General features: G+C 32.3%; 1 protein-coding gene across 1 annotated transcript in view; it reads right to left on the bottom strand.

The window, feature by feature from the left end:
• LOC124372492 (cytochrome P450 4C1-like) overlaps positions 1-26,325 on the bottom strand; it is a 47,594-nt gene that overhangs the window by 5,912 nt on the left and 15,357 nt on the right. Inside the window, exons 3-7 of the mRNA XM_046830896.1 lie at positions 17,153-17,243; positions 7,963-8,145; positions 5,900-5,969; positions 4,836-4,962; positions 2,660-2,858 (exon numbers count right to left, since the gene is read on the bottom strand). Of these exons, the coding sequence (XP_046686852.1) occupies positions 2,660-2,858; positions 4,836-4,962; positions 5,900-5,969; positions 7,963-8,145; positions 17,153-17,243 (670 nt within the window). The remainder of the gene's footprint in view (positions 1-2,659; positions 2,859-4,835; positions 4,963-5,899; positions 5,970-7,962; positions 8,146-17,152; positions 17,244-26,325) is intronic.

Genomic DNA, 26,325 nt, shown 5'->3' with positions numbered 1-26,325 from the left:
AAGTATGCATTGGAACCTGTATAAGAGAACTTCTACTTTTTATCAACCGATGGAAACTTTATTTTAAGTAATTATTATGGTTTGGGAATTAAGTTTACCTAAATAAGACAAAACAATTTTATTTTAGTTTCCCATCATGGTTTCAATCGCTTTGATTACCATCCAGTTAAAAATAATTCAGGCGTGAAAATAATTTCTGGGTTAACCTTTACGTACTTCACAAAAGTCCACAGAAAATCCATTTTGTTCATTTTTTTTATTCTGAATCTCGAGCGATACAATTTCTATAACCTTAAGTTTAATTGCACAATAAGTAGCATAACATTTAATACTTACATAATGCACTATTTTAATATCCTGCAAGGAATATAATATTCATAGACACATAAGTGTTTAAAAGAATTTTAAATTCCTTTTACAGTCACACCGTAAACACGTAAACTTCTGTTGTCTATGAACATCCATATTTAGCCACCAGAAGGAAATTCAGTAATACACATACACATATAAAAGTGATTTGATGGGGATGGTTAAGTTTAACATTGGCGGAAGCTCAACTAGTCAGTAATCAATATAAAATATCCCCAATCAATTAGACTTCATCACATACACTTCTTAACACTAATTCTTCCTGGATTATTTGTAAATTAAATAACCACACTAATAATAATAATAACAACTAACAATAGTAACAACAAATTAATATTTTTAATATGCTGTAACTGATAGTAATAACTACTTTTCAGTAGGTGCTATCTCATATTTACAGAGTAGATTTTATCAAAACTTCGAGAAATACATATTAAATAAACCTGAATAATGTAATGTTACTATTTCCAAGCCTTTGACGGATAATGTTTGAATGGCAATCCACAAAAAAACACGCGTAACTCATCGTTAACATACATTCACGATGTATTCACCAAGATTTAAATTTATTTATACTAATTTTATTTCTGCAGATTTGTATAGTAGTTATAAATACAAATATATACTTTCTAAATTAAAATTATGTACGACATGTGAATCAATATCAAATTTGTCTGTAAAATTAAACTTAAAACGTTTTATCCTGTGGCTGGGTGATATCTTCTCGTCCACAACGACGCCGCTGATACAATGTGTATCTTAACCATGTGATAAACCTGTAGAGCATTTTATACTTGAAAATGTGTTTCTAAAATAAAATTGTGTGGATTTAAGGCGCACTGTACAGTTAAATCATGAATAATATGTTTATTAACCGTGAGTCCTTTTTCATAAAATTTTAAATATATGTCACTATAGTAAAACAGCTTTATTTACATACAAGTAATCACATCACAACATAGTGTATGCCTTGTTTTAATGGTTTTATTCCTGTACAAACTGATTATTGATGTAACAGATACTCGAATGTAAACTCTTGTGTCAGCACCCCTGCCCCCTCTCCCAACACTATTCAAGTCTCACGTTAAGAGAGACGAAGCGTCAGAAGCCGCTATAACCTCTCATTAAATAGCTTTGCATGCGCTCCTCGCGAATATCACGGAAAAGATGTTGATTATTTTAATTCCGACATCATTTGACAGAGCTTCATTAGTTTGAAGCATGTACAATGTGGTTTTGCACATTCTATATCAATACAAGGCAGATCCATACTTATAAGGAAAGGAGTGATAGGAGTTCAATTATTTTTAACTTGCTTGAAACTTTGAAACCAAACTTAACATTGAGTGAAGTTTGATAATCACTTTGTTTGCAGTTCGAAATATCTGTAAAATCACAATGCAGAGCCGTAGAGCATGGGTGACTGGCCGACGTGTGCCATTTTAGTGGACATATTATACCATTAGAAAAATAATGGTTTAAAAGGTTACTTACTATCTGATAAACATTAACTTATCAATAAATGTTGAAATAGCATTTTTGTGTTAATCATACAATTTGATAACATACACCTTATTTTATCGTCTACAATACATTTTAGTGTTTCGCACGTGTTTTGTGTGTATATATATATATATATATATATATATATATATATATATATATATATTATGGTCTTGGATAGGACCTGAGATATGCTTATTTTTCTAACAAGGCAATAAACTTGATCTCGTAGATGTAAATACAGACTGGGTTGAACAGGGTTTTAAGATGAACGTTTTCCTATGACAAGACACCATAAGCAAGTGGGATCAATTGGAACATTGAATGAATTGGTATACGAAAAAGGTCTTTAAGTTTAAAACTGCTCAAAAATTAATATCCCTGCATGAAGGATTGTCTAAGACATCAATGGTTTTCTATCTAACACATTAAACTTGACAGTGCAGGGCTTTTTTAATTTTACTCAACTCTATTCGAACAAAATAAAACATTGACACTATCTTATACAACTTACATTTAGTTTACAAACATGCATATTTTATTTAAATGCGAGTTTTTTACCATAAAAATCTGATTACTTCAAATGAAAATGTAGCAGTAATATTATTCATCAAAGCGGACGAGTTGAACTCTCTAATTATAAATACTATACGGTTGTGCTCATCTAACTAATTACACATTTCTCGTGTAATGTATTCCGCAGGTAATTACCACATGGGTAATAACTAGGGGTTGTTCTATTACTCTCTTGTTACTCTAAGTTATTGCACTGTTCAATGTTACTCACTTGGACTCCGTACGCTGTCATTTGGTTTGCACACAGGCTGGTTGCAATCCTTGCACAAGTCTCGGGGAGGCGTTTCTGAAGTTTCTTTCTCGATAAACATCATCACGTTCTCCGCATCAGTGATAATTTTACTCGGTGTAGTTTGATTAGCTGCGGTAATAACAGTTTGGCGCAGATCGCACTTTTTCTTTGTTATTATCTGAAATAAAATTAAGAAAACGTTGTTAGTTACCCATTTCATTTTCTGTGAATCCTGAATTTAAAACTATTGTGTTTGTAAACTACACATTCACCAACAACAACTAATATTAAAATTATATCTAAAGGCTGAACTAACATGACTTAATTATTTATTAGTAATTTAGAATCGTTAAACTAAGAATATTCCAATTCGATTTAAAATTAACGATGTAAAGGCCAAGAAGGATACGAAGGTACTTTTTTTAAGTTTTGCTATTGACAATGGATTATGTAAAATCATTTCGGACATATTTTCCGTCTTCAATTTTTGGAAGATAGAACACTACGTTCGAGGATATGAAAATCCTTTAGTTCAAGTGTCAAAAAATCTTAAGGCATAAGGTTAAGTCTGCGCAAAAAAAGTTTTATTTAATCCAGACAATATGTGGTGATCAACACAATGAAGCCGTAGCCACGTTCATTACCACATATTTACTACATTTTTTTATTTTTTGTGTGCAGCATAACTGTTTATACAGTTACAGATATTATTATAAATCTAAATCAATAATATGTAATAGGCCCAATCTTTTTTAAGTTATCAATAATACTGACTAATCAAATATCATTTGGCTATATTAATTAGATATAGTTGTGAACTAGGTTATTAAAATTTAAAATCTACACGTTCATAATTTTAATATTAATACATTTTTTAAGTAGTTTTATATAACTTGTTTTTTTATAGATACTTAATTCCCTTTTCTTGATATCATGCAACTTATTCTGTACGAACAGCACGTGTCCACATGTTAATTCATAAATGATAGTAGCATCATTAAATTTTCTTTGTAATTTCTATGCAATATTCCCTGTATTTGTTTGAATAGCTCCCACGAACTCAGTAACACTTAAACTATTTTAGATCGATGTAGAGGAACTCCAAAGTTCATGGTTTTCTTAGTGAAAGCACTTGACTAGGCATTTGACTGGGAGATCACCCAATCAGGAGATTGACTTCGGCGCTGTAGGTGGAAAATTGGCAAATGGATGAAGGATGCATGAATGTTGAATTGTATGTTTGAGTGTGATCCTGATATAGTAGGATAATACCCGTGTGTCATGATAAAATATTTACACATAACAGTTGAATACATGAATAAATTTGAATAAAATTTTAAAATGAAAGCAAAACCAAAAATTGTTTGTAGATGGACTTTTTTTATTTATTTTTTATTTATTATTTTTATTTATCTCTCGTCAATAAATGGTAATTGACATAGCTATTATTATATATATACTCGTATCATTACACACTTCGTTAACGTTCAGAGCACTTGCCAAAGCACATGATCCAGTCGTAATCCAGTGAAATGTCTGAGAGCTCTCTGAATAACTTTTATGGGATCCATATAGGACCGATATAAAAACTAACGTTGGACAGTTGTATTAGAAAAAGGTTAGTTTATTTTTAATTAATTATTAATATATCTGGGAATACTACGAGTATTTCATATTGGAATTCCTGAATTTTAATTTTTGTTATTATGGGCAATAGAAACATTCCTATCACCTACAAACAACAAATAGTGCTCTTCTTGTTAGTGTTTTTCTGTGTAAAATACACCGAGGATTAAAGTACACTATTCCCTTCAAATAATGTATGCTTTAAATTTTCACCCTGAGATTTAAGTTCTCCAATGGTGTCGTATTTTAAAACGAATTTGTGTGATATAAAAAAATGGCAAGAACTGTAAGTCAAAGTTCACATAGTTGTTTGTTAGATTAGTTTGTGGTTGTAATTGTTTTACAAAGTTTGCAACATAATTCATTCATTCATGGATTCGTGGCAAGATACAATTTGCCACATTAATGTGAACAAGGCAAATTACCGCCCATGTTAAAAATATTGCAATTTCTAAAACTCCGTAAAATATGCTTTTATATAACTATGAAACTATTTGTGCCAATCTCTTGGTCCTACGTTATAACTCACTTGATCAACAAACTCCTGGACTTTCTTGAGCAGCTTGTTGTACTCTCTACCATTGGCGGTCATGTTAAAGAGCAGTTCAGGCTTCATCCAAGGCGTGATAAACCTGTGACTCAGGATTTCCGTCATCCTAAAACATCATAACATCATGACAAAAACAGTTCAAGTACAGATCAAATTAAAAGTTATTGGCCCTAAGGCAAATGAGTTGTACTCAATTATAAAAATGAAAAACTTTCACGTTTAATTAGTTTTACAGCATCAATTAAACAGAGTTTGTGAGTGAATATACCAAATATATTTTGACAGAAATTGGTGCTGTATTTCAATGTTTCCACTGAATTTAAATTATTTGCTTATTGTTATTCTCGATCGTTATTGAGAAAAATTATGAAGAATATCTTCCGTTGCTCTCTAGTATGTCAACTTTAGAACTCGATGGAATTTATATGATCGTCTACTCGTTAAAACAACATCTTGAAGCAAAATAGCTTACTCTACAGACTAGTAGAGAAATATACAATTACAGCTACCAATATTTTACAGGTTAAACGTTTAAATACATTTACTAAAATCTGATTAACACATCCAAATGACAGAAGTTGTTATTGAGAGCAATCCTAATTTAAAAATTTAATTTGATACTTAAATTTAAAATAAGGAAAATTACCATTATTTAAATGTTTAATAGATTTTGAATAAAACAGTTCTCGTAAACGTTTAAATTAATTTTACAACAGAAAAGAACTATCAAATATATAGAACAAAATTTCTTCTTAAATGTTAATTAGCTTTTAAATTTATAAAAATTATAAAGAGAGCAGTCTCTACCCAATGAATAATAATTCGGTTTCATACTATTCAAATTTGGCTTGACATGTGTTTGGTATGCTCACACACAGCGTTTAAAACTGAGAGGTAAAATAATATTTAATCAATTTATTTTTCAAAATGTAGAATAATGAAATCTGTGAATTATGAACAACTGTCTAGAATAACTAGTATTATTTGTAATGTAAGGTATTATTAAGATGACAATAATAACTGTTCAAATTAAAACCACCAACCTGGATATAGCGGACGGGTACTCCGAACCGGAATTGGCTTGGGTCCCTATATTGATCCCCATTGCGGTCTCTGCATCAAAATATAACATCTTATAAATCACCAAGTACTCATACATGGAACAAATAAAGTGGTACATGAAGCGCATTATGCCAATCGCTTTAATCGAGTGAGGGACAGATGAATGTTTAATGTAACATGGAATCAGTACAATTTATTATGCATGAGTTAGTTTATATCCATATCTGTCTCCAAAGTTAATCTCACTATTTATAAATGTTTCACAAAAGTGGTTAATTATAATATTTAACATCTATGCATTTCATTATTTATTTATCTGTTGTATTTTCAATTAAATATTACTTACAATAACACCAAAGAGCCCTTACTTTTTGTACATAAATTGTCATATACTTGACTGTTTCTGTCATACTACATATATTTTAATAATCAAACTAACATGTGATCAGAAGACCAAAAAAACAAGAAAAAACGATCATAGGATTTAATCCCGCGCTGTTCTTAGCATTAGTAGCAGCTGGTTCACTATTATTGCTCACAGAAAATGGCTAAAAACAATAATTTGATGTGGCGTGTGATATAGGAAACATGTTGTTGATCCCCTGTAAAGTCAGGATCTTAAAACGACTAATTCTAAGAAAGTTTTATATTCTCTGATTGCGTAATGAAACCAATTTATAGCGTATGTACGCTATAACATGGTAACGCTATGGGTTGTAACCAATTTGTCAGATCAATTAAATTATTGAAAATACCAATCTTACTTTTACAAATATCATATTTTTACTTTTTAAAATTTAATTTGCTTCATAATCTATCTCCCTGACCTTTTTTAAAATGTGTCTTACCTAGCAATATCTTTATAAATAATACATTGGTCAAAACTATTCATTATCTCCTTACGACGTATTACATCGTTATTAATTGAAAGTAGCTTTTAAAAAATGTCATAGTTTTTCAACATCCATTTTATTTCAAGAAACTAAAATGTTTACAGTAAGACAACTTTTTATAAAATCTCTTTTAATACACATGTATACAAATTTAGATGATTTATTTGTAAAGAACTCAACACACCCATAACACACGTTATTCTAGATCAACAGGAATTCTACCACTGCAATTAACTAAATCTTATTCAAACACCAACTCATACTATCTAGCTCACGTGCTTTTTATAAATATGAGTAAACAGTTTCCAAATTTTAGTTTTTTCAATGAAATTTCTACAATTATTTTTAAAAGGAAAGTTAATCAGTGGTTATTATCATTGTCTATTGAGGAGGCCGAGGCAGTGTTGTCTACGAACTACGGGCGGACAGTTTGACATGTAAACAGCCACCACTCCTATCCCATCATCCTTTCATTATCACTACCCCATTATAATCTGCGGTGACCCTGCTTATTTACCCTTGTTGCTTATATGTAAATTTGTTTTAAATTAATAATATTCAATGCTTTAAAACAGGTACAAATCAAAATTACACGGTTTTTTCCTTTTAATATATTCATTCTATATTCACGTATGTATGTGTCTGCATGTATATGTTTATATGTATGTGTGTGTATGAATGTATGTGTATGTATGTATGTGTATGTATGTGGTATATAATAGTGTATTATTTTGTATTATATTTTATATTCATTTTTTTATATATATCCAGTCCGTTATTTCTTCAGGCGTGAGCAACTCGAGTCTGCGCACAGGCATCATAGCCCATGCAGGCTCATTTCCCGAGGACAATGTTTTATACATTATGTTATTTTTATGATGTTTATTCTATGATAATTATTTCTTATGATGTTTATTCTTTGTTCTCATTTCAAACTCCGTTCGGTAATGTAATAAAAATTTAGAAGTTAATTGTACAGTTTGGATTGTAATATTGTACATATATTTGGGAAATAAAATCAGTTCATTCATTCGCTCATTTAATATAACGTAATATAATATTACGTATTACACCTTACACTGTATTAACTGCATCAAGTGTTTTGCCTTTTAATTGACTTTTAATTCGATATTAAAAATATAAAAGTTTACCACATATGATATCTAAAGCCAACAACTTGGCCAATGGTACAATGTCGACTGAAGTCCTTCCTGACTGCCTGATCTTCTCCAAGAGCACGTGACTGTGCCTCCAAACCGGAAGTGAAAACTCTTTCAGTATGTTGAAGTGGAAGCAGGAAGTCAACATCTTACGATGTTTCTGCCATTCTTCATCTAAGGAAGACAAATAATAATTTATCATGTTTTAAATACTTTTTAAGTTTGTTTTTTATAACCACAGAGTAATTATTATTCTTTTTACCGCTATAAATGTATTTTAATATTGTTTAAACTGTTTTTAATCTATTTAACACTAGACTAGGCTACCTAATTACTAATTTGGCTACCTAGATAGCCTAATTATTATGTCAACCATTATTTACCTGTAGCTTTTAATGTTGTTTTTCACATAGCTATTAAACCTGCTTAACATACTTTTTGTAAATTAGCTTACATTTTATTTCTCGTTATGTCATAATATTTTTGTAACGAAATGATAAACAAACATATGTATGTGTGAGGACGATTGCTGTATAAAGGTAACATTGCAGATTCCTAAAAGTTCACTTCAAATCGTAATCTAATCTTTTCAGAACATCCTTTGATCGTTTACAACTAAATATTAATTTTGATATAAGTCCGAAATGTACTTTGTTTAACATACAAATATTATTTGAAAGTTTTAAATATATCTATTTCAACAGGGGTGGATTAGACCTACTAGTATTATTTAAAAATAATTATCAGCTGAGTTTATGTTCCAGTATATTAGTAATAATAATATATAAAAATTTTTTAAAATATATATATATATATTAGATTCTAAATCATTCGATCGATCTTTCGTCGTTTGCTTCTATTCGTTCTTTTTAAGTGGGCATTTTAAAATATCTCATTTCGATTCTCTTTAGGCTGTTGCTGTTCCAGTTGTTAAAGTCGTGAGCAAGTTATGCATGAGTTAGTTTATATCCATATCTGTCTCCAAAGTTAATCAACTTGCCAAAGTTAATCTGATGCCATATATTTCAACTTCCAGAAAGCTTTTGATAACCTCTCCCACCATTTAATATTAAAGAAACTGGCTGCTTTTGGGTTCTCTGCAGGTCTTGTTCTTTGGATACAGTGATATTTGCAACGCAAGCTTTTCAGAGTAAAGTTTGGGGTGTGCGTTTCACTGGATCCTTGGAGATCTTAGGGGTCAAATCATGGTGAAACATTGGACCAAGGACAATATGTCCCTCGAACCACCTGGGGAGGGCTTGGTGATGTTTTTTACTCTGAAGGTATATATTTTACCAGCTTGTGGTGATAAAGATGGTTGTTTCAGACTTGGGGTGTCTCAGCATGGTAATAATGCAGTATCTAAAGCAAAACTCATTCTTGAGCTAATTAAGTGAATTTGGAGGCACTTTCAAAGAAAAGAGGCCCGTCTAATGCTGTATCAGTCATTTGTGGAATTTCATTTTGAATATGACTCTATCATCTGGAATACAGATAGGAGGTACACCCTTAACCTGTTAAGGGAGTTCAGAGGAGGTTTGTTTCTTGGATGGTCGTCAAGTTTTCTAGGCCTATTTTGACCTTGAGAAATAGGTTGTAAGGCAAGACATTGGCCTCTTGACCATGGAGAGTCGTCATCTTCTGGTGGATTTGTGGTTTTTTCACGAATACGCGATGGGAGCATTGTATTATAAACATCAAATTCTATTGGTTTTGTTATATGTCGTTATCCAAATAAAAGAAAACAAATAGTTATAACTAAAAATTGCGAAAAATCATATCTATTTTGTTAGGTATTTAGTTTTAATTTGGCATTTTCAGTTTTTCAGATGTACCTATTCAAGTTGTAATTCATGAAACATGTTTTAGCATCGATTATTGTACATCACAATTGTTCTACATACGTTCGAGTTTTCGTATATATCTTGTAATGTTAATAATGCTCGGTTAAACATTTTTAAATTATGCATGTTCAATACTTAACATTCACGTAATGCTTTATAGTAAATTTAGATATTGTCATACAACATAGTGGATGTAAGCAAATTGTAGCAAAACCAACACTTACGCCTTCAATTTATAGGGATACTACGTTAGAATAGAATAGCAACACCGTACAGCTACAGTATTCACCTTGATTACAGGCGCTACACAAACATTGACACAACACCTTTCCAACAGTATTAGCATACATAGCTCCGCAGTCTCTCGCTCTTGAGGTCCGTATATTTATTGTGAATATTTTTAAACTGTTCTCTCAATTCAGAAGAGCTTAAGTGTTTAGAGTAAATAAATACCAAAAACCGGATAAGCTACTTTGACTCAGCTAAAATCATGACCCTTTCTCAATTTTATGTAGATAAAAAAACCCCGATACATAAATTTCAAATCGTCTTCGTCTTAATAATGTGTTGTTATTGTTATAAGCAAAAAAAATTATGATTGCCTGTAAAGTCGGTTTTACGGGCGAAGATTTTACGTGACAACGTCTTTTTCTCGGTAGAATATTTATTGATATGAATATTATTAAATTGCACAATAGGAACAAGGAATTGAATGAAAATAAGAATTGCACAAATTTTAACTATAGAAATATATTTTGTTTACTAAAACGTTGTACATAATTTGAAATTAATTAAAATTTGTTATTGTAAATGGTAAAGTTGAATAAAACATTTACTAAAATTGGAATTTGAAATTCTTGCTAAACACAGTTAAATTCTAACTCCGCGCGTGGTGATTGGTCGGTTTAGTTCGTTTGTTTGGTCGCACTGTTATGACAGGTTAGAGGTTATAATTTGTTATTTTAAATGTTTGACTAGCAATACGCGCTGTTTCTTCTCAATCGACTGAATTACGATTGATTGCAGAGTGATTTAAACTAATAATTTACTTAACACTATCAACATTTGTCAATAGTATGACATAACCTATAAACTCAGTTTCTCAACTTTTGTGTCAATCTAACAATTAATCAATCAATCATAGTTTACGATAATGAAATATCAGTGTACAATTATTTACCTTTATTGTTGTAGTTGTTGTAAATGACGAATCTAAGCACTCCACATTTTCACGAATAAACATAGTTATCTGCTTTATCCCGTGCGGCGGACCCACAGTTATCTGCTTTATCCCGTACGGATCCCGTGCGGCGGACCCACTGGACGGGCATCGTAACGTTACCGGGCGTTACACTTTTTCATGAGTGACTCCGAGCCGCAACCTAATTTAAGACGTTGTCACGTCAAAAATTAATAGGCTACATTCCGACAAGCGTACTACAACGTAAGGACAGAGTACTCCTCCGGCCACTTGCTCGTTCAGTAATATAAAAACCAGTAACACTACGTTTTGAGATGTGTAATCTGATTTCCATTGAGGTAAATAACTAACCTAACAAACACAATCTATGTTAAATAAACAAAATCATACTAAATTATTGTGACACACTTGAGTCGAGTCACAAAACACAACAAATAAATCAAAGTACTGGGGTGAACAAACTAATAATGAACAAACATGCCTGATTTGCCGCTGTTTAGTTTCTTCCATTTACTGTTGCCAGCGATTGGTGGTGAGTGTGAGAAGGCCTATTATGACTCATAGATACACTAAAGAAAGTATTTAGTTCTTTACAATTACTACTGTTCGTTTTTTAAGATCACGGTTGAGAGAGTGTGTGTATAGAGCTGACATAAAACACACAGCAACGTGTTTCCTGAGGGTTAGGGCGCTGTGGTATGATTTGATTACTTCATCAACATTGTACTCGTAGTTACGTGTTAGATGACACTGCAATGTATAACACATCAATATAATCTATGAGGAAGAGATTAGACTGCAGACTCTAAATTAAGTACTAAATATCAATAAAGGTATAATAATCTGTGCCAATCAATTATTATACGGTATTTACATATTCCGATTGCGTGGCAGCGAGACGCGGCGGCGGTATGTACGTTTACGTTGGCAAACAAAGTAAACAACGCCTAAAGTTGGTTGTGCAACATTGTTTATTTGTTTACCGAACACTTCACTGACCTCACACAACTTGCCACATCTACATAAGCATCCTGTCATGATTGCATTGTTTACAGGACACCGCAAATAACTATGACTTAAATACAACCATATTTGTTTAAAACTTTTGAATAGTAGTCTTAAAACGTATATCGTGTCTGCTTGTTCTATCCTTTTTAATTTCATACACGATAATTGTTGAAATAGATCATGTATTATATACAAAGTAATGTAAGGTGCTTTTGAGAGCTATATTTTCCAGCCCACAGATTTAGTTTATTAACGTTTTTACTCGTAGGTTATTATTGAAATTCGTAAATAATTACTTTGTGTGTATTCCTAAATTTAAACGCCTCCATTACTAAATACACACTGTGGAAAAAACAATAACTGCAAATGTTTGTTCTCGTAATAGCTATAAAACTTTGAAGAACATGTATAGAACTTTGATAGCTAGCTACACTTTTTAGAAACCATAACAATAGAAACAGACAGCTCCATTAAGCCACAAATTAAATTATTTTAGTCGATCATCCCAGAGAGAGTATCTGAGATTGAACCCATTTCTAGTGGGTTAAATTACACTTTTGTTTAAGGATTTTTTTACATATTAGTACATGCCAATAAAATAAAATAGGCTTATCTGAATAAAACATTTTATTGCGCTCATCTAAATTCCTGTCCTTCTGTGTATTTTTTATTGTATATTTTTGAAAGCTCCTCTATTATACAACATAGGCTCTCTTTGTATGTCAGAAACAAGGCGAACATCGAAGGGTGCACGTAGAGAAAATGGCCACCAAATTTTATATGAGCCTCTCTGCAGTTGCTAACAACGCCGGAGAGCTTCAGTCTTTATAGATGCAGACGTCAGCGCGTTGTCTTCCAAGCATTTCGGTAATGTCACTGTAGAAACCTTTCAGACCACTTCCCAGTCAATCTTGACTTCAGAGAAAAGTGATGGCCGAGTTTGGGTAGGAGAAAAATCTTAGTGTTAAAAATCTTAAATGTTCTGAACATCCTGAATTTAAATTGTGTTTTGTTTTTGTTATCAATACACAATAACAAAATATCTTTCTATTCCATTAAACGTAAAATTATATGTTTGGGGCTCTAATATTCTCAAATCTTGGGTACATCATCCTATATAAAAGTTTACAAACGTATCATTTGAATAAACAGTGTGCATAAAATATTGCTCTAGCAAGTTGCGATACCACCGATAGCACTAAGTGCGTCATAGTCACACCATTATCACATTCAAGTTTAGGTTTTATCTTAAGACTCTCTTTCAGGAAACCCCCGTAAATTATTCTTTGTGTCTCCAAAAAGAAAGCTGTTAGTAAGCAGATGGAATATAAATAAATAATCTAAGAACAAGGCAGAATTGAAAGATAAGTTTGAAACTGTGGCCGGAATATTCATATCTCCTCTCGTCTCATCCTCTGTGTTAAGATACGCTACAACGTGATCTCGGAGAATGTCTTCAGAGTTAAACTCCTTTGTCGTTCTTGATGAAAATGTTAATGAAGGTTTCATGAGGAAGATAAATTAATGTTGGTTTAAATTGTAAGTTTTATTCAACTTTCACGTTATAACATTTTTTGGCTTGGAGAAAATTAATTTTTTAGTTTCAACGAATTGTTTAATAACATATAATGTAAAATAATCAATTACACTATTTTAAAGAACAAAAATGAAAATACGTTTGTTGATAGTAAATATATTGTTGCGGACTTAATTATAAGATGTTTACCTACGAAATTATAATAATGCATATTGTTATTTTACGCATTAGTATTAGTTTATTTAACTTGTAAATTTAATTGTTTGTATAACTATAATTCAAAGTAATTTTATACATAATTGTTTAGTTATTCATATACAAACTAAGCATCCATTTGGAAAGCAATGGTTGCTAAAACAAACCACTCCCCAATTCTATTCCCCCCCCCCCCGCCCCCAACTCAGCCAGACCGGAAACGTGTCTCCAGCCCTGCACGACATCAGAAATACTTAGATGGACATACCGTTATACCAAACCCAAAACAAGATCACATATATCAAGCAGCGTACAATATCAATAATACCATTGATTCCAAAACTAATACACGGTAAGGCTACCGGTGTTGTTGAAATATAACTCTGTTTGTTGTGCACAAAAATGCATATGAAACTGTGAGAAACACATGAATCATTATCGTTTGCTCACTCAACCTATACAATGACAGCTAACGATCAATGTCATTAATAACAGTGATCTGGCGAATACTCATCATTGTAGCTGAACACGCTGTGACCGCCGAAGGCTCAACTGGTTATTGTGTTGTAGTAACTATTGTTCTGTACATGTTCTAGAACTTTATAAACCACGAGAATAACTAACGCATAATAGTGTTAAAAATTGTTGTTCACTTATTTTTTTAATTTCTGGTGACATTGCAAAAATAGGTTCTTCTTCATCCGCGGTCTGCGTGAAACATTGCTTGTACAGAATGAGAATGAAATGTCCCTCATCGCGAGTATAAGTATTTCTTCAATTATAGATATACAACCACCGCTGACCATTTACTTTTAAGTAGTATTTTAATTTCCGAAATGCTGGAACCAAACGTTTATACGTGAATGTGACATTGTTACTCGTGATATAAACTTCCTTTCTGCGATCAAACGTCTGAAAACCCCTTTTTTACTTAGTTTTCATATATTGAGGATAATGATGGTAATATTTTAAAACTTACTTTAAAGAATATAATTAGTTTTGTGATGATATATGTTACAATTTTTATTTCATAAATGAACTATACAAAGGTAGTATATTATTTTTATTTGTAAGTTTTAGATTTTGTAATAATTATTATGATCATACATTGAATTTCTTTCTTGAACTTGATCGAAGTTATCGGTTAATGTCTTGCTTTATAATATAATGACAATCAGTTAAACAGTGGCAATATGGTTTATTTTTATTATTTAATTTACCTCAGACCTGTTGTGATAGGATGTGATCTTTAGCACACACAATAAATCTAATATTACTTTTCTCATAAGGGATAGTTTGGTTAGATTGCGAATAAACTGCTGTTTTGAACAATGAGGAAAGTTAAAAGAATATAAAGTGTCCTTATCTCAAAGGGCTTATTAGTTTTCCCTGCACTGCTAACTAGGTCAGCCTCTTTAATATATTCTCGTAAAGTGACATAAAGCGCCCCAACCACCTAGTCCTAGTTTGTGGTGCACACAAAGTGATAAATAATATTCGGCACAGTTTGAAGACTGATAGATTTCATGAGTGGCTCTCATCTGGAATTATCAAACTTTTATACGTTTGTTTTATTCTGTACAATAATATTTTTTTAAAAGTAAAAAAGCAACTTTGTAACTTTTTAAATAAAAGCTTTAAAATTTCATTTATATAACTCTGTTGCAATAAAAAACTATTTAAGGACTAACGTCTTAACATATTATTTTTCAAGCCTCGCCCACTATACTGCATTTAAAGATATTGAAATAGGTGTAAGTAAATAACTATTTTCTAGGAATGTAGAGTTTTTAAACACAATTTTACCTACGTATGCGTTCAAAACCTAGGTAAAAAATGTTCTGTACCAAAACCTGTAAAGTACCATGTTCAATACTTAACTTGAGTAATCTATGGTTCTAAATAACCAAAGGTTTTCACAAACTAATACACGATGCACTATTCTCACAATTTTTAATAAATGTATATGGCTTAAATTTGTCCAGTTATTAAGTGCAATCATGAAAAGTTTTGTTATAATCAGGTTCAGAAATTAATGCAATGAATGTGTTTACTCTGCTATGTCAGGAGATGTGTAGAGAAACTGTTAAATACTTTACTGAAAATAAAACATTATTCACTGTTGGTCTATATTTTTATAACGGATATATTACTCCCCCACATTCATAACGGACGCCATATTAAAATGGGTTTGTTATAAGGTTTACGATCAAATTAGTCTGAGGCATGCATAAATACTATTTAATGGTACTAAAGTCTAGTTGGAATCAGTTCGTATTCAACCATATAGTTGTTGTATTACTGAGTATTGCTTAAACCTTTCAACGATCCCCATTCCAAAACCTTATAAGATATATAAAACATATAAAGTTTTATTCTACGATTCGTTGATACGTAACTATTCCCTTCCGATACTTTGAATGGCTTTTATATTTAAAACTGCAAGAAATATTGAAAATATGCTAATAAAAAACATTATTTACATTGCTTACAGTGTTTTAAATATTAAAATTAAGTCCATATTTTGTACTAAATGAGACTGGTCATCACCTGAAAACTTTACTGAATAAGAATGATTAATTAACTTATCTGAATAAATGTTATTATCATATCAATTATGGTCTAATCCAGTAAGAAAATACTACAGCTACCGTGTTCCCAAGTCTGCATTATATATATATATATATATATATATATATATATATATATATATATATATATATATATATATATATATGTATGTGTGTATAAGAATTAGTCTGAGGCATGCATAAATACTATTTCATGTTACTAAAGTATATATATATAAGAATTAGTCTGAGGTATGCATATATATATATATATATATATTATTTAAAAAGACAGAGCCTGAAAATATTTGTTTTTATAAATCAACTGGAACAACTGTCCGAAAATCCTATCCGTATTATGTTTGATTTGTATAGACAAATAGTTTTATTTTAAAAAAACTCGTTAAACTGAAGCATTGAAATTTGCTATGATTAAGTAATATATTTTAATTGTCAAATTTTGTAAATCTAAATACATATTTTTACGTTTTTAACCTTTCTAAGGTTATAAAGAAGATATTTATCATCTCATCACAGAAAATATTTTAAAATTGTATCAAGGCACGAAGAAAAACATAGTAATTTCAAATACACGTATATACCTACATACCCAGTTTGATTATAATATTTTATATGACATAATTAAAGTTATAACACCGCTAAAACTGTTACTACAGAACACATTTTATCGTCTATTTCGTATGGTAAGATTGGAAATGATACATGGTTGAAAACTACAAAAATAAATGTTTCCAAATTCACAGTGCTTAAATACAAGACCATATTTTAGACTATTTCATTTATAGTATTAACAGTGTTCGCTTACCTTTGCTCGTAATTAGTCCGTTTCCAAGCCAACGTCGAGTCAAACTGTACTCAAAGTTCTTCTCCAAGTGTGAGGATGACGTTACCAGCGGCTAAAAAATAACAATTTTGTGAAATTGTGAAAACACAATTATAACAATACAATATTTTGGACACTGAGAGAAAACGCATTAAATAGTGCAACGAATACACTACGAATGTGTTCGAAAAATTTAATTATGGCCACATATGCGTATTGTAAATAATACATTAAGATCCATGAATACTAGCATAAAAGTATATTGATATACATTTGGCACATCAAATTACAGAAAAATTTTCTCCAAATGTATAACAAGGTAGGAATACGTCATACCACGTGCCGCCTAACAGGCCTGCAAAATTACAAGTTAATAGTTCGTTTCATTCTTGAGATGCCCTCCAGATAGACAGACAGACAACCACACAGAAAAAGTTAAGACCAGTATAAACCAAGACCATGTAAGACCAATGTATAAACGTTCGCTGCCGCTAAGCCAAATCCTTTAGAGTGACAAGCACAATTACCTACCTCGATGTTGCCTTCATAGAAATGAAGCTTCATGTTAAATTTTAAAGCCTGAAGTCAGTTTGTTTTTGACATTACGTGCGGACAGACAGAAAAGCAGAAAAACAAAATGTCCAACCCCTCAAGTGATAGATGTCGCTGACGCTCAGCCAATAATAAGAATAAATCTAAAAATAGCAGAGTTTTGGAAATAAAATTAAAACTATAAAATAGTACTTCCAGAGCATTAAAATAATGTGGTTAAATCGACAGAGCCTCGTTATGATGATATAGAAAAGGGACGGTATAGCAGCAGAGCGACTGTCGGCCATAAACCCCGCGTGGGATCACCACTGAGTCGTCTTGTATAAAGAAAGAGTGATACATCCTGGCTGTATCGCACAGTTGGCTATTTGGCAATTTTAGCCGGTCAAAAGACAATTTATGAATGCGAAGGAAGGTAAAATTTAATTATGGTTTTTAATAAATAGAGAATCAAATATGTGTGTTGCACCCTTTTTATTGTCCTGGCATTGCCCATTGGGTATTCCCACAGCTGGAAATTCTACTGATAGCGACATCTACGTAAAGACTTAATCGGTTTGGCACGAAATATTTTTTTACTCGGCATATATTTGATGAGCAACTAGAAGTATTGTCTTCTTTTAATTAATTGACACATAAATATGTACTAAAACATAATAAATTTAAGATTTGCTATTTAATTTTATGGTTAATTTACAAAATCTGTGGTTATTATATTAAACAAATGAAGTATGAACTTGAAGGTTGTTTTAAACTGACGTATTACAATCGGGACAATTTTTCAGCCAGCTTACTTTAGTAAATTACTCGTAACAATTTGCGAGTAAATAACTATAATTCCTTCAACAAATTTAAAAAAACCCATATATTGTTACACTAGCGTAGATAATCTGCACAATAGAACATGACACTACACAAAAATAATTTAAAATAGTATCGGGAGTAAAATATTCTCGTGTCTTGAGGTTACGCCCATAAAGGTTGCTATTATTTACGTGTAAACTGCCCTCTTTACAGTCATTCGTAACTATTCTTCATGGAGAGGAGAATATGGAAATATAAAATACAAAAGGACAGTCTAAGCCTGTATAATACAATTTTATTAAGCACGTATCAAGATATTTTATGTTTACACGTATGAATATATTACATTCATAACATTATTTTTTATTTTTGCTCAATTTTTTTAAACTTTAAAAGATCTCATAAGTTTTTAGCTATTATGGCTTAGCGCCATAAATTAAAATGTCGGTTTGTGGTTTTTAATTTTGAGATTTATTCAAAAAAAAAACATTTCTAAAGTTAAAATTCCAATTTTCGTGAAAAATATTTAATCAACAACTTATTTTTCTAACATTATAGATGATAAGTACTTCAATTTTAATATGCAATGTGATAATTAGTGTTATGTTGTTATAGTGGTCATGTCGTGGTTTTAATGTAATATATTATCAAGATTGTCGTGTAACAAGTCCCCTATTTGTGTTTCCATTACTTTTATAACGCATAACCCTCTTCTTAACTGTAAAACATAAGGTTTAAGAAGCTTATATGACTTTAAGGGATCATGATTGTTATGACACCGGTTTCAATCTAATTATCTCACAACCATTGTAGTAAAGATCTAACTTTTTGGTTTCTGGTGTATATTACACCATAATATGCAAAATGTCTTAAAACAAACCCTTATGACAATGGAGGATAATGTCAGTTAGCCAACATAATTACTGAACTATTTTTAATGCTGAAATAAATTTGTCTGGACAATTCGGGCAAATACCCCACTGTATATCGTCTGAAAACTTCCAGTGTTTCCTACTCGATTTTTTGATGGTTTATATGTTTTTCAGCATTTTATTACTTAAAATTAAAACATATTCAAATCAAATCAAATCTAATCAGCTTTATTGCAGCGACAATACTACAATGTATAGCAAACGTCACAAATTTTAATCTAAAATTTCTTACATTCATGTCACAAAATTCTCATTTACACATACAATTTTACACTTATGCACCTTTCATCCTTCGCCAATATATCCCACTTTAAAGAGAAGAATCAGTCGTGTAATTGGGCGGTCTCCCAGTTAAATGCTAAAAACTCCCCTGCATTATAAAATGCTTGTGACACCAATAGGTGTTTAAGGCGCCTTTTGAACGCCTTGGGCGTTAGGGAATTTTTTATTGAATCTGGCAGTCTGTTAATAAAAATAAAAGGTGTTCAAAAACCACTGTTCTGTGGCTTGCAGTTCGTAGTAATTCTCTACCTCGTGTCTCATGCGTATGTATGTCCCGGCCTCTGGTTAAGGCACACTTATACATACAAAACAAAGTGGTTTCTAAAATGTACAGACACGGGAGAGTTAACAGCTGTAATTCCTTAAAAGCTTGCCTGAACGACTCTCTGAATTTTATTTTTGCAATTATTCGAATAACTTTTTTTGGAGTTTGAATGCTCTCTGAAACTGAGAGCTTGCGCACGCTCCCCACAGGACCACTCCGTAAGACAAATGGGGGTAAATTAAGCCATAATACGCCGTTATCAGTACCTGACTTGGGCAGTATTTTGCTAAGGATCTCAAGACATAAATGCCTGAGGAAATTTTTGCGCAAACATGATTGATGTGTTCATTCCAAGTCAACCCTCGATCAAGGTGTATTCCTAGGAATTTTGAAGAGAGGACTTCTTCCAGTGTGGAATCAGCTAACAAGACGGCAGATCCACAATGGTTGCCTACATCGCGCAAAGCAAAATTTAAAACGTTGGATTTTGAGGAGTTTGTTGTGAGATTGAGGCTTTGGAAGTATTGTACACAGTTATTGATGTCAACAAAGGCCTGTTGTTCCAACACTTCACTTGATCTTGCACTAAAACAGAGAGTCGTATCATCAGCATGCTGCACTAGTCCTCCATGCAGAAGTGATGATCCTATGTCGTTGACATAAAGCAGGAAAAGCACAGGACTGAGAATGGATCCCTGGGGAACACCGTACCTCAGTTCTATTGGTTTTGACGATTGATTTGATATTTGGACAACTTGGGATCTATGACTTAGAAATGAGCTAAGCCATTTAAGGGGCACGCCTCTGATGCCATGGGACCCAAGTCTGTCGAGCAGTATGCTATGGTCAACGCAGTCGAATGCTTTGGACAAGTCTAAGAACACACTCATTGTGTGGTTCCGACATTCTATTCCCTCTACAATCATATCGACAAGACTCACTACTGCGTCTGTCGTCGATTTGCCCTTTCTGAATCCAAATTGTTCATTTGAGAGCTGACTGTATTTGTCCAAAAATTGAAGCATTCTTATGTGAAAAAGCTTTTAAAAAATTTTAGGTATTCCAATATAATACAGAAAATTGTTGTTATCGCAAGTGTGGAGTTTATATTTTGAGAACAGAAAAATCTCCCTCACCCCTAACCTGTAAAACTAATCTATTATAATATAAAAGAATGCATGAGAAAATCTACAACTACATGTGTCTCTGTGTTACATGTAAAAATGTCAAATTTTTGTACTCATTTTGCTTCCAAATATATTTATACTGATATTTTGTCCACGATTACACAAAAGGCTTATAAACAAATGTTCACTAACGTTTAGCCACATCAGTTGGAGGGACATGCTCCATCATCGAACGCCATTCTGCTTATGTAAAAATGGAGCTTCATACTCTGAGCTTCTCAGTTAGTTTTCAAGATGTCGTGCGGACAGACAGACAAATATACAAACAGAAACAACATTTCTCTGCCCTTCGAGTGAAAATCTTCGCTACCGCTCAGCCGTGAAATATAACACATCATGATAAATCTCACAGACCGGTTCCAATAATAATTTCAATAAAATTTTCATTTAGGTATCAAAATCCTTTTATATAACCACTAATTTAACACGTTTAATGTCCATTTAATGTCCATTTAAATCATTAAGTCTTTATCAACCTGGTTTTTTACTTTACGTAACTAAGAACCAAGGTGTGCAATAACTACTTCAAACAGAAGACAGAAATGAGACCTCTAATTTCCTTGCATTGTATGACCGATGCACCTTGAAACTAAAGTGCAACGTCAAGGCTAACGACTGTCTGGGCTACAAGGCCAGCAGAGAACGATGCACTTGCAACTGCACTCAGTCTCGCCTACAATAGAGTTCGCGAAGAGTCATTGACATGCACAATGTCTCAGTTTAGAGCTGCAGTCTGACAGAAATGCATCACAGGGCGACCTCTGACCGTCTGGGCACTCGATTAGCATATTCTAGACAATATTATGTCACTTGCTCTTGTTTGTTCTTGTCATTATGTCATTTTCAATCAATTACTTTGTAGTCTGAGAAGCAAAACAAATTTAACTGTAGACACACAATGGCGAGGCGTTAGCTGCAAGAAGGGCACATAGCTGAAAAGCTAGGTTTTCAGAAAACAAGGTTCAAATTTTTTGTAATAGGTTCAAAATGCTTTAAGAATTATGCTGATTTTTTTAAATGGTTGAAATCAATTAGTTTTATTATATTTGAATAAGACTTAGAGAGTTAAGTAATGAGTTAATAAATATTTAGGAATTTAGTAATTTAAACATTTTAGAAACAGTGTTATGTGCCCTTCTTGCACCTAACGTTAATTTATGCTGTGAGAAGTGTGAGAAGTAAATGATGTATTGACTCATTATTAAGCAAACCAAGACATTTATGAACACAAAAAACAGGTTTATAACATGATATCAAAGGCTTCACAGTAAATATTGAAGAAACAACAAGTTTTTTTTTTAAGTTTTTTTCTCTTGCAATAGGGACTATTGTTTGATAGCACTAAAACTCTTCGTCACTGATCTCTTCGTTTGTCGGAGGGGTTTCTTCAACAGTCAAGTTTTCGAAAAGCATTTCTATATATGCCACACCATCGTCATCAATGAACTTATACAAATCTCTTACGTCTCTAATTTTTGCCGCATTCATCATTGGTGGAGAAGGTGGTTTTAGTGTTTGTTGAACATTGTTCAGTATTTCACTGTTGGTAGAAGTTTTCCATATTTTAAATGGAATAAAGTTGGCACAATAGATTGTGGATGCCAAAAGAGTGCCATTTTCCATGTATTTCATTTGAACATAGGATTGAATTTTGAATTTCCTGCCTTTACACACTGGTGGCAAACAAGCAAGGGTGTTGAGAGCTGAGTTCCAGTCTTTTATCAGTGTTTTGTCATGTGTAACAATAAAAGGATTGCTTGAACGAGCTAGAACCATAGACTCTAAGTACGGTTTCACTGTTGTTATCACTTCTTTCTTCTTCAACAGTGTTTTGAAGAGTCCAAAATTCCTGTCGCACTGCGAAAAGGAATGGCCGCGAACAGGAAACATGTGTGTAATGTCAACGTTGTACACTTTTGCGAACCAGCATCCAAATTAAACTATTGTTTTGTTCTTATTTTGGCCCCCGGCACCATCTGAGAGAAAACACTATCTTCTTTACTCTAGGAAACTCGACAAGTTTCTTCTTTAAGCAGTCATACAAGAACGATGCTACGGAATTGGCATCTTTTTTGCCTTCTGTTTCCATAAAGGTGTACATGTAGGATGTGTTGTCATTGTGAATATGAACATTAAAAGTGTAAAGCCAAAGAAGCCTTTTATAAAATTGACTTGTAGCATTGAGCTTAGGGAGAAGAGGCAAATTTTGTGCGTAATCGAACTCTATAACCAATGTAGTAGGGTCCGTTTTTACAATTTTCCAATATTTCTGTCTTAGTTTTAGAATAGGCCTTAATTTTTTTCTTGTGCACCAAAAAGTTCAACTTGCATTCATCTTCAGGATTTACATTTAACTTCATTTGGCATTCCGTACAGTAGTCGCAAACGTCTGTCTTTGGATGACGGAAGCTAAAGTTACATTGTTGTTTAAAAAATTTGAAATATGTTTTGTACTTCATTATTAGGTTTTTACCGGTTTTTTCTTTGTAGAACTGTGAAAACATACCATGTAACGTCTTTACATTCAGTCATGGATCATCAAAATAGTTCAGGTTAGATTTCTCCTGACAGTAGTGGCTCTTTTTGTGTCGGATAGAGTTTATATGCTCAAGAAGTAGATCCCATACTGAGGATTCAAATTTATAGGGTCTATTACAAAGGGTCCCCTCTCTGATCAGAAAATGATCCATTGTGATTTACGATTTTGTCCTGGACTATTCTAATCCTTTTCATTGACACATTAAAGAGTTTCATCAACAGTTTTTGGCACACTACAAGTTCATGTCCATTATCTACCTTTAGAGAGTAACACGAACTACGAAGTCGCTCTTTCTTTGATTCCGTAGCCACAGTTTTCAAAACTTTGGGTTTTCATACAGCTAGACAGAAAAGTATCTTGAATTCTTTGTTAGAACTATCCAAAAATTTTTTGTAAACATCTCAATCTGTTGTTCTTGGGTAACCTTTTCGCAGCATTTCTTTAAGCAGCAAGTTGTTACTCTCGTAAACTCTTTTCCACTTATTAGCTTTTTAGAGGTTGAAAACATAGCTCTCTTACCTGAATTTCTAGCAGTTTTATTTAGATTTCCGTTTCCATTCAGTTATTTTTAATTGCTTTCTTACCACCCAACTGCACAGCTTTTAGGTTAGTTAAAATCTCTCCACTATCACTCATATCGAATACCGTTTCTGAGAGTTCACTGTTCGTTATATTATCACACTCTTATAAAAACTGAAAAACGTCAACTCTAAAGTAACTAACAAAAAAAACTAAGAGAAGATCTACTATTATTACTGTAAAACTATTAGAAATAAAATGTGGTTTTAAGTATTGTAAACAAACAGCAAAACAAAGATGTAGATGTAAACACAACTCACGGTCAGCTGACACGGAAAATCACCCCGACATGCTAACACAAAAGCAGGCGTACCAACCTCATGGAATAAGATATCAACACAAAAATTTTCAGGACACATGTACAAAGACATGGTGGATCGTTTTCTGCGTTCTCCGCAAAAAGGGCACATAGCGATATGTGCCCTTCTTGCAGCTACCGCCTCTTTTTTGGCATTAGTATCTAAATATAACCTGGGTTAAACATACTGTATGTATTTAGATGGTAATTAGTTATAAGCTTTATTCAAACAATATGAAAAGCACAAGAAAATATGGTAAAACATAACACGATAACTTGACCCTGAAAATGGTTAACAGCAGTGAATTTTGACCTGGCCCCATATAGGAGTTACCGTATAAAAAATGGTAATCCTTTTACTATGTTTATTATGTAATAAAATCACATGATAGGGTCGTGGGTTCTGCATTCAACATTTTCTAAATATACAAGTATAATAAGTATGTAATGAAACTGTGGATATAACAAAATAGGGAGAGTTGAATAGTTATTACATATTTATAATTTGTACGTAGAATAAATAGTAATAAACTATATTCATATTTATAATTATAACTGATTAAATACAGTTACAAAAGAGTAATTAGAAACTGTGTAAAAAGAGAAAAGTAATTTTTATATACAGATGATTTATACAAATTTAAAAAACCAGCGATTTTAATTAAACGTCACGTATCTAAATACGGTTCTAGATTTTGTAATTTTACGCATTGATTCCGAGAGAAGAATATGATGTGAAATTAGGCAGTAAAATCTAGTAAGCTGCTTTACAGTGCCAAGCTTCAACCAATGTTTGTGTGAGGAGGCAGGACGGCAATCAGCACAAATGTGTACTTGTTCTGTACTCTTTACTTGCCGTTGTTTCCTCTCCATGAGGCTGCATTTTCATTTTTGTTGTTCAATGTCAATTTACTGTCTTTAAACAAGAGATAGAGTTTAAATATTTACTGTCTGGTTCTTTTGTACTGTCATAAGGATAATAAATGTTGTGTTTTAAATTCACATTGATTAGTTATTTAATGCTTTTACATTTTATTTTGTCGTTCTTTGAGATTAAGCCAAAACATGAACTTTATAACATAACAAAAAAACTTAAAATTAAGTGTGAAGGATGGATACGCTCTTTAATGGGTCCTACTCTAACACGGAGTAGGGTATAATAATGGTTACTAGGCTAAAGTACTGTCTGATCTTCTGTACATATATATGGATAGACCATAAAATTAGTGTTCTATTTGTAGTCGATAAACATCAGAGTACTAATTGTTTTATTGCAAGCACTAAATGCACAGTTAGTTCCAGACTATTTAGATCCAGCTAAATCACACATACCCGGAGATAAACTGCAAGTGGATTCAACAAAAGCAACCATCCACCATTATAGCAAATGTTTTGTTCCAAAAGTCATCATATTGGCCAGTATTTTGTGACATAAATCATCTCTAATATATCCAGGATCTCGAAAAGCTTCTTATGGTGAACAATTACACTAAACAAATCTAACGTTCGTATTAGTATTTCAGGCAACAATCGTTCTCCGACTCACTCTTAGCCACGTAGTGTCAGCCATAAATACTGCGAGAAGTGTTAAATATGACACCATGTTTTGTATATGGCTACTTTGAGCCCAGAATCCAAATAGTCCTAACCTAATTAATTACTTCTGGCAATAAATATCCTATTGAAAACAAAACTAAGAAGCATTCTCCAATATGTG

This window comes from Homalodisca vitripennis, chromosome 1 (genome assembly GCF_021130785.1).
Source record: "Homalodisca vitripennis isolate AUS2020 chromosome 1, UT_GWSS_2.1, whole genome shotgun sequence".
Classification (NCBI taxonomy): domain Eukaryota; kingdom Metazoa; phylum Arthropoda; class Insecta; order Hemiptera; family Cicadellidae; genus Homalodisca; species Homalodisca vitripennis.
This window is presented reverse-complemented; position numbering and strand designations above follow the sequence as displayed.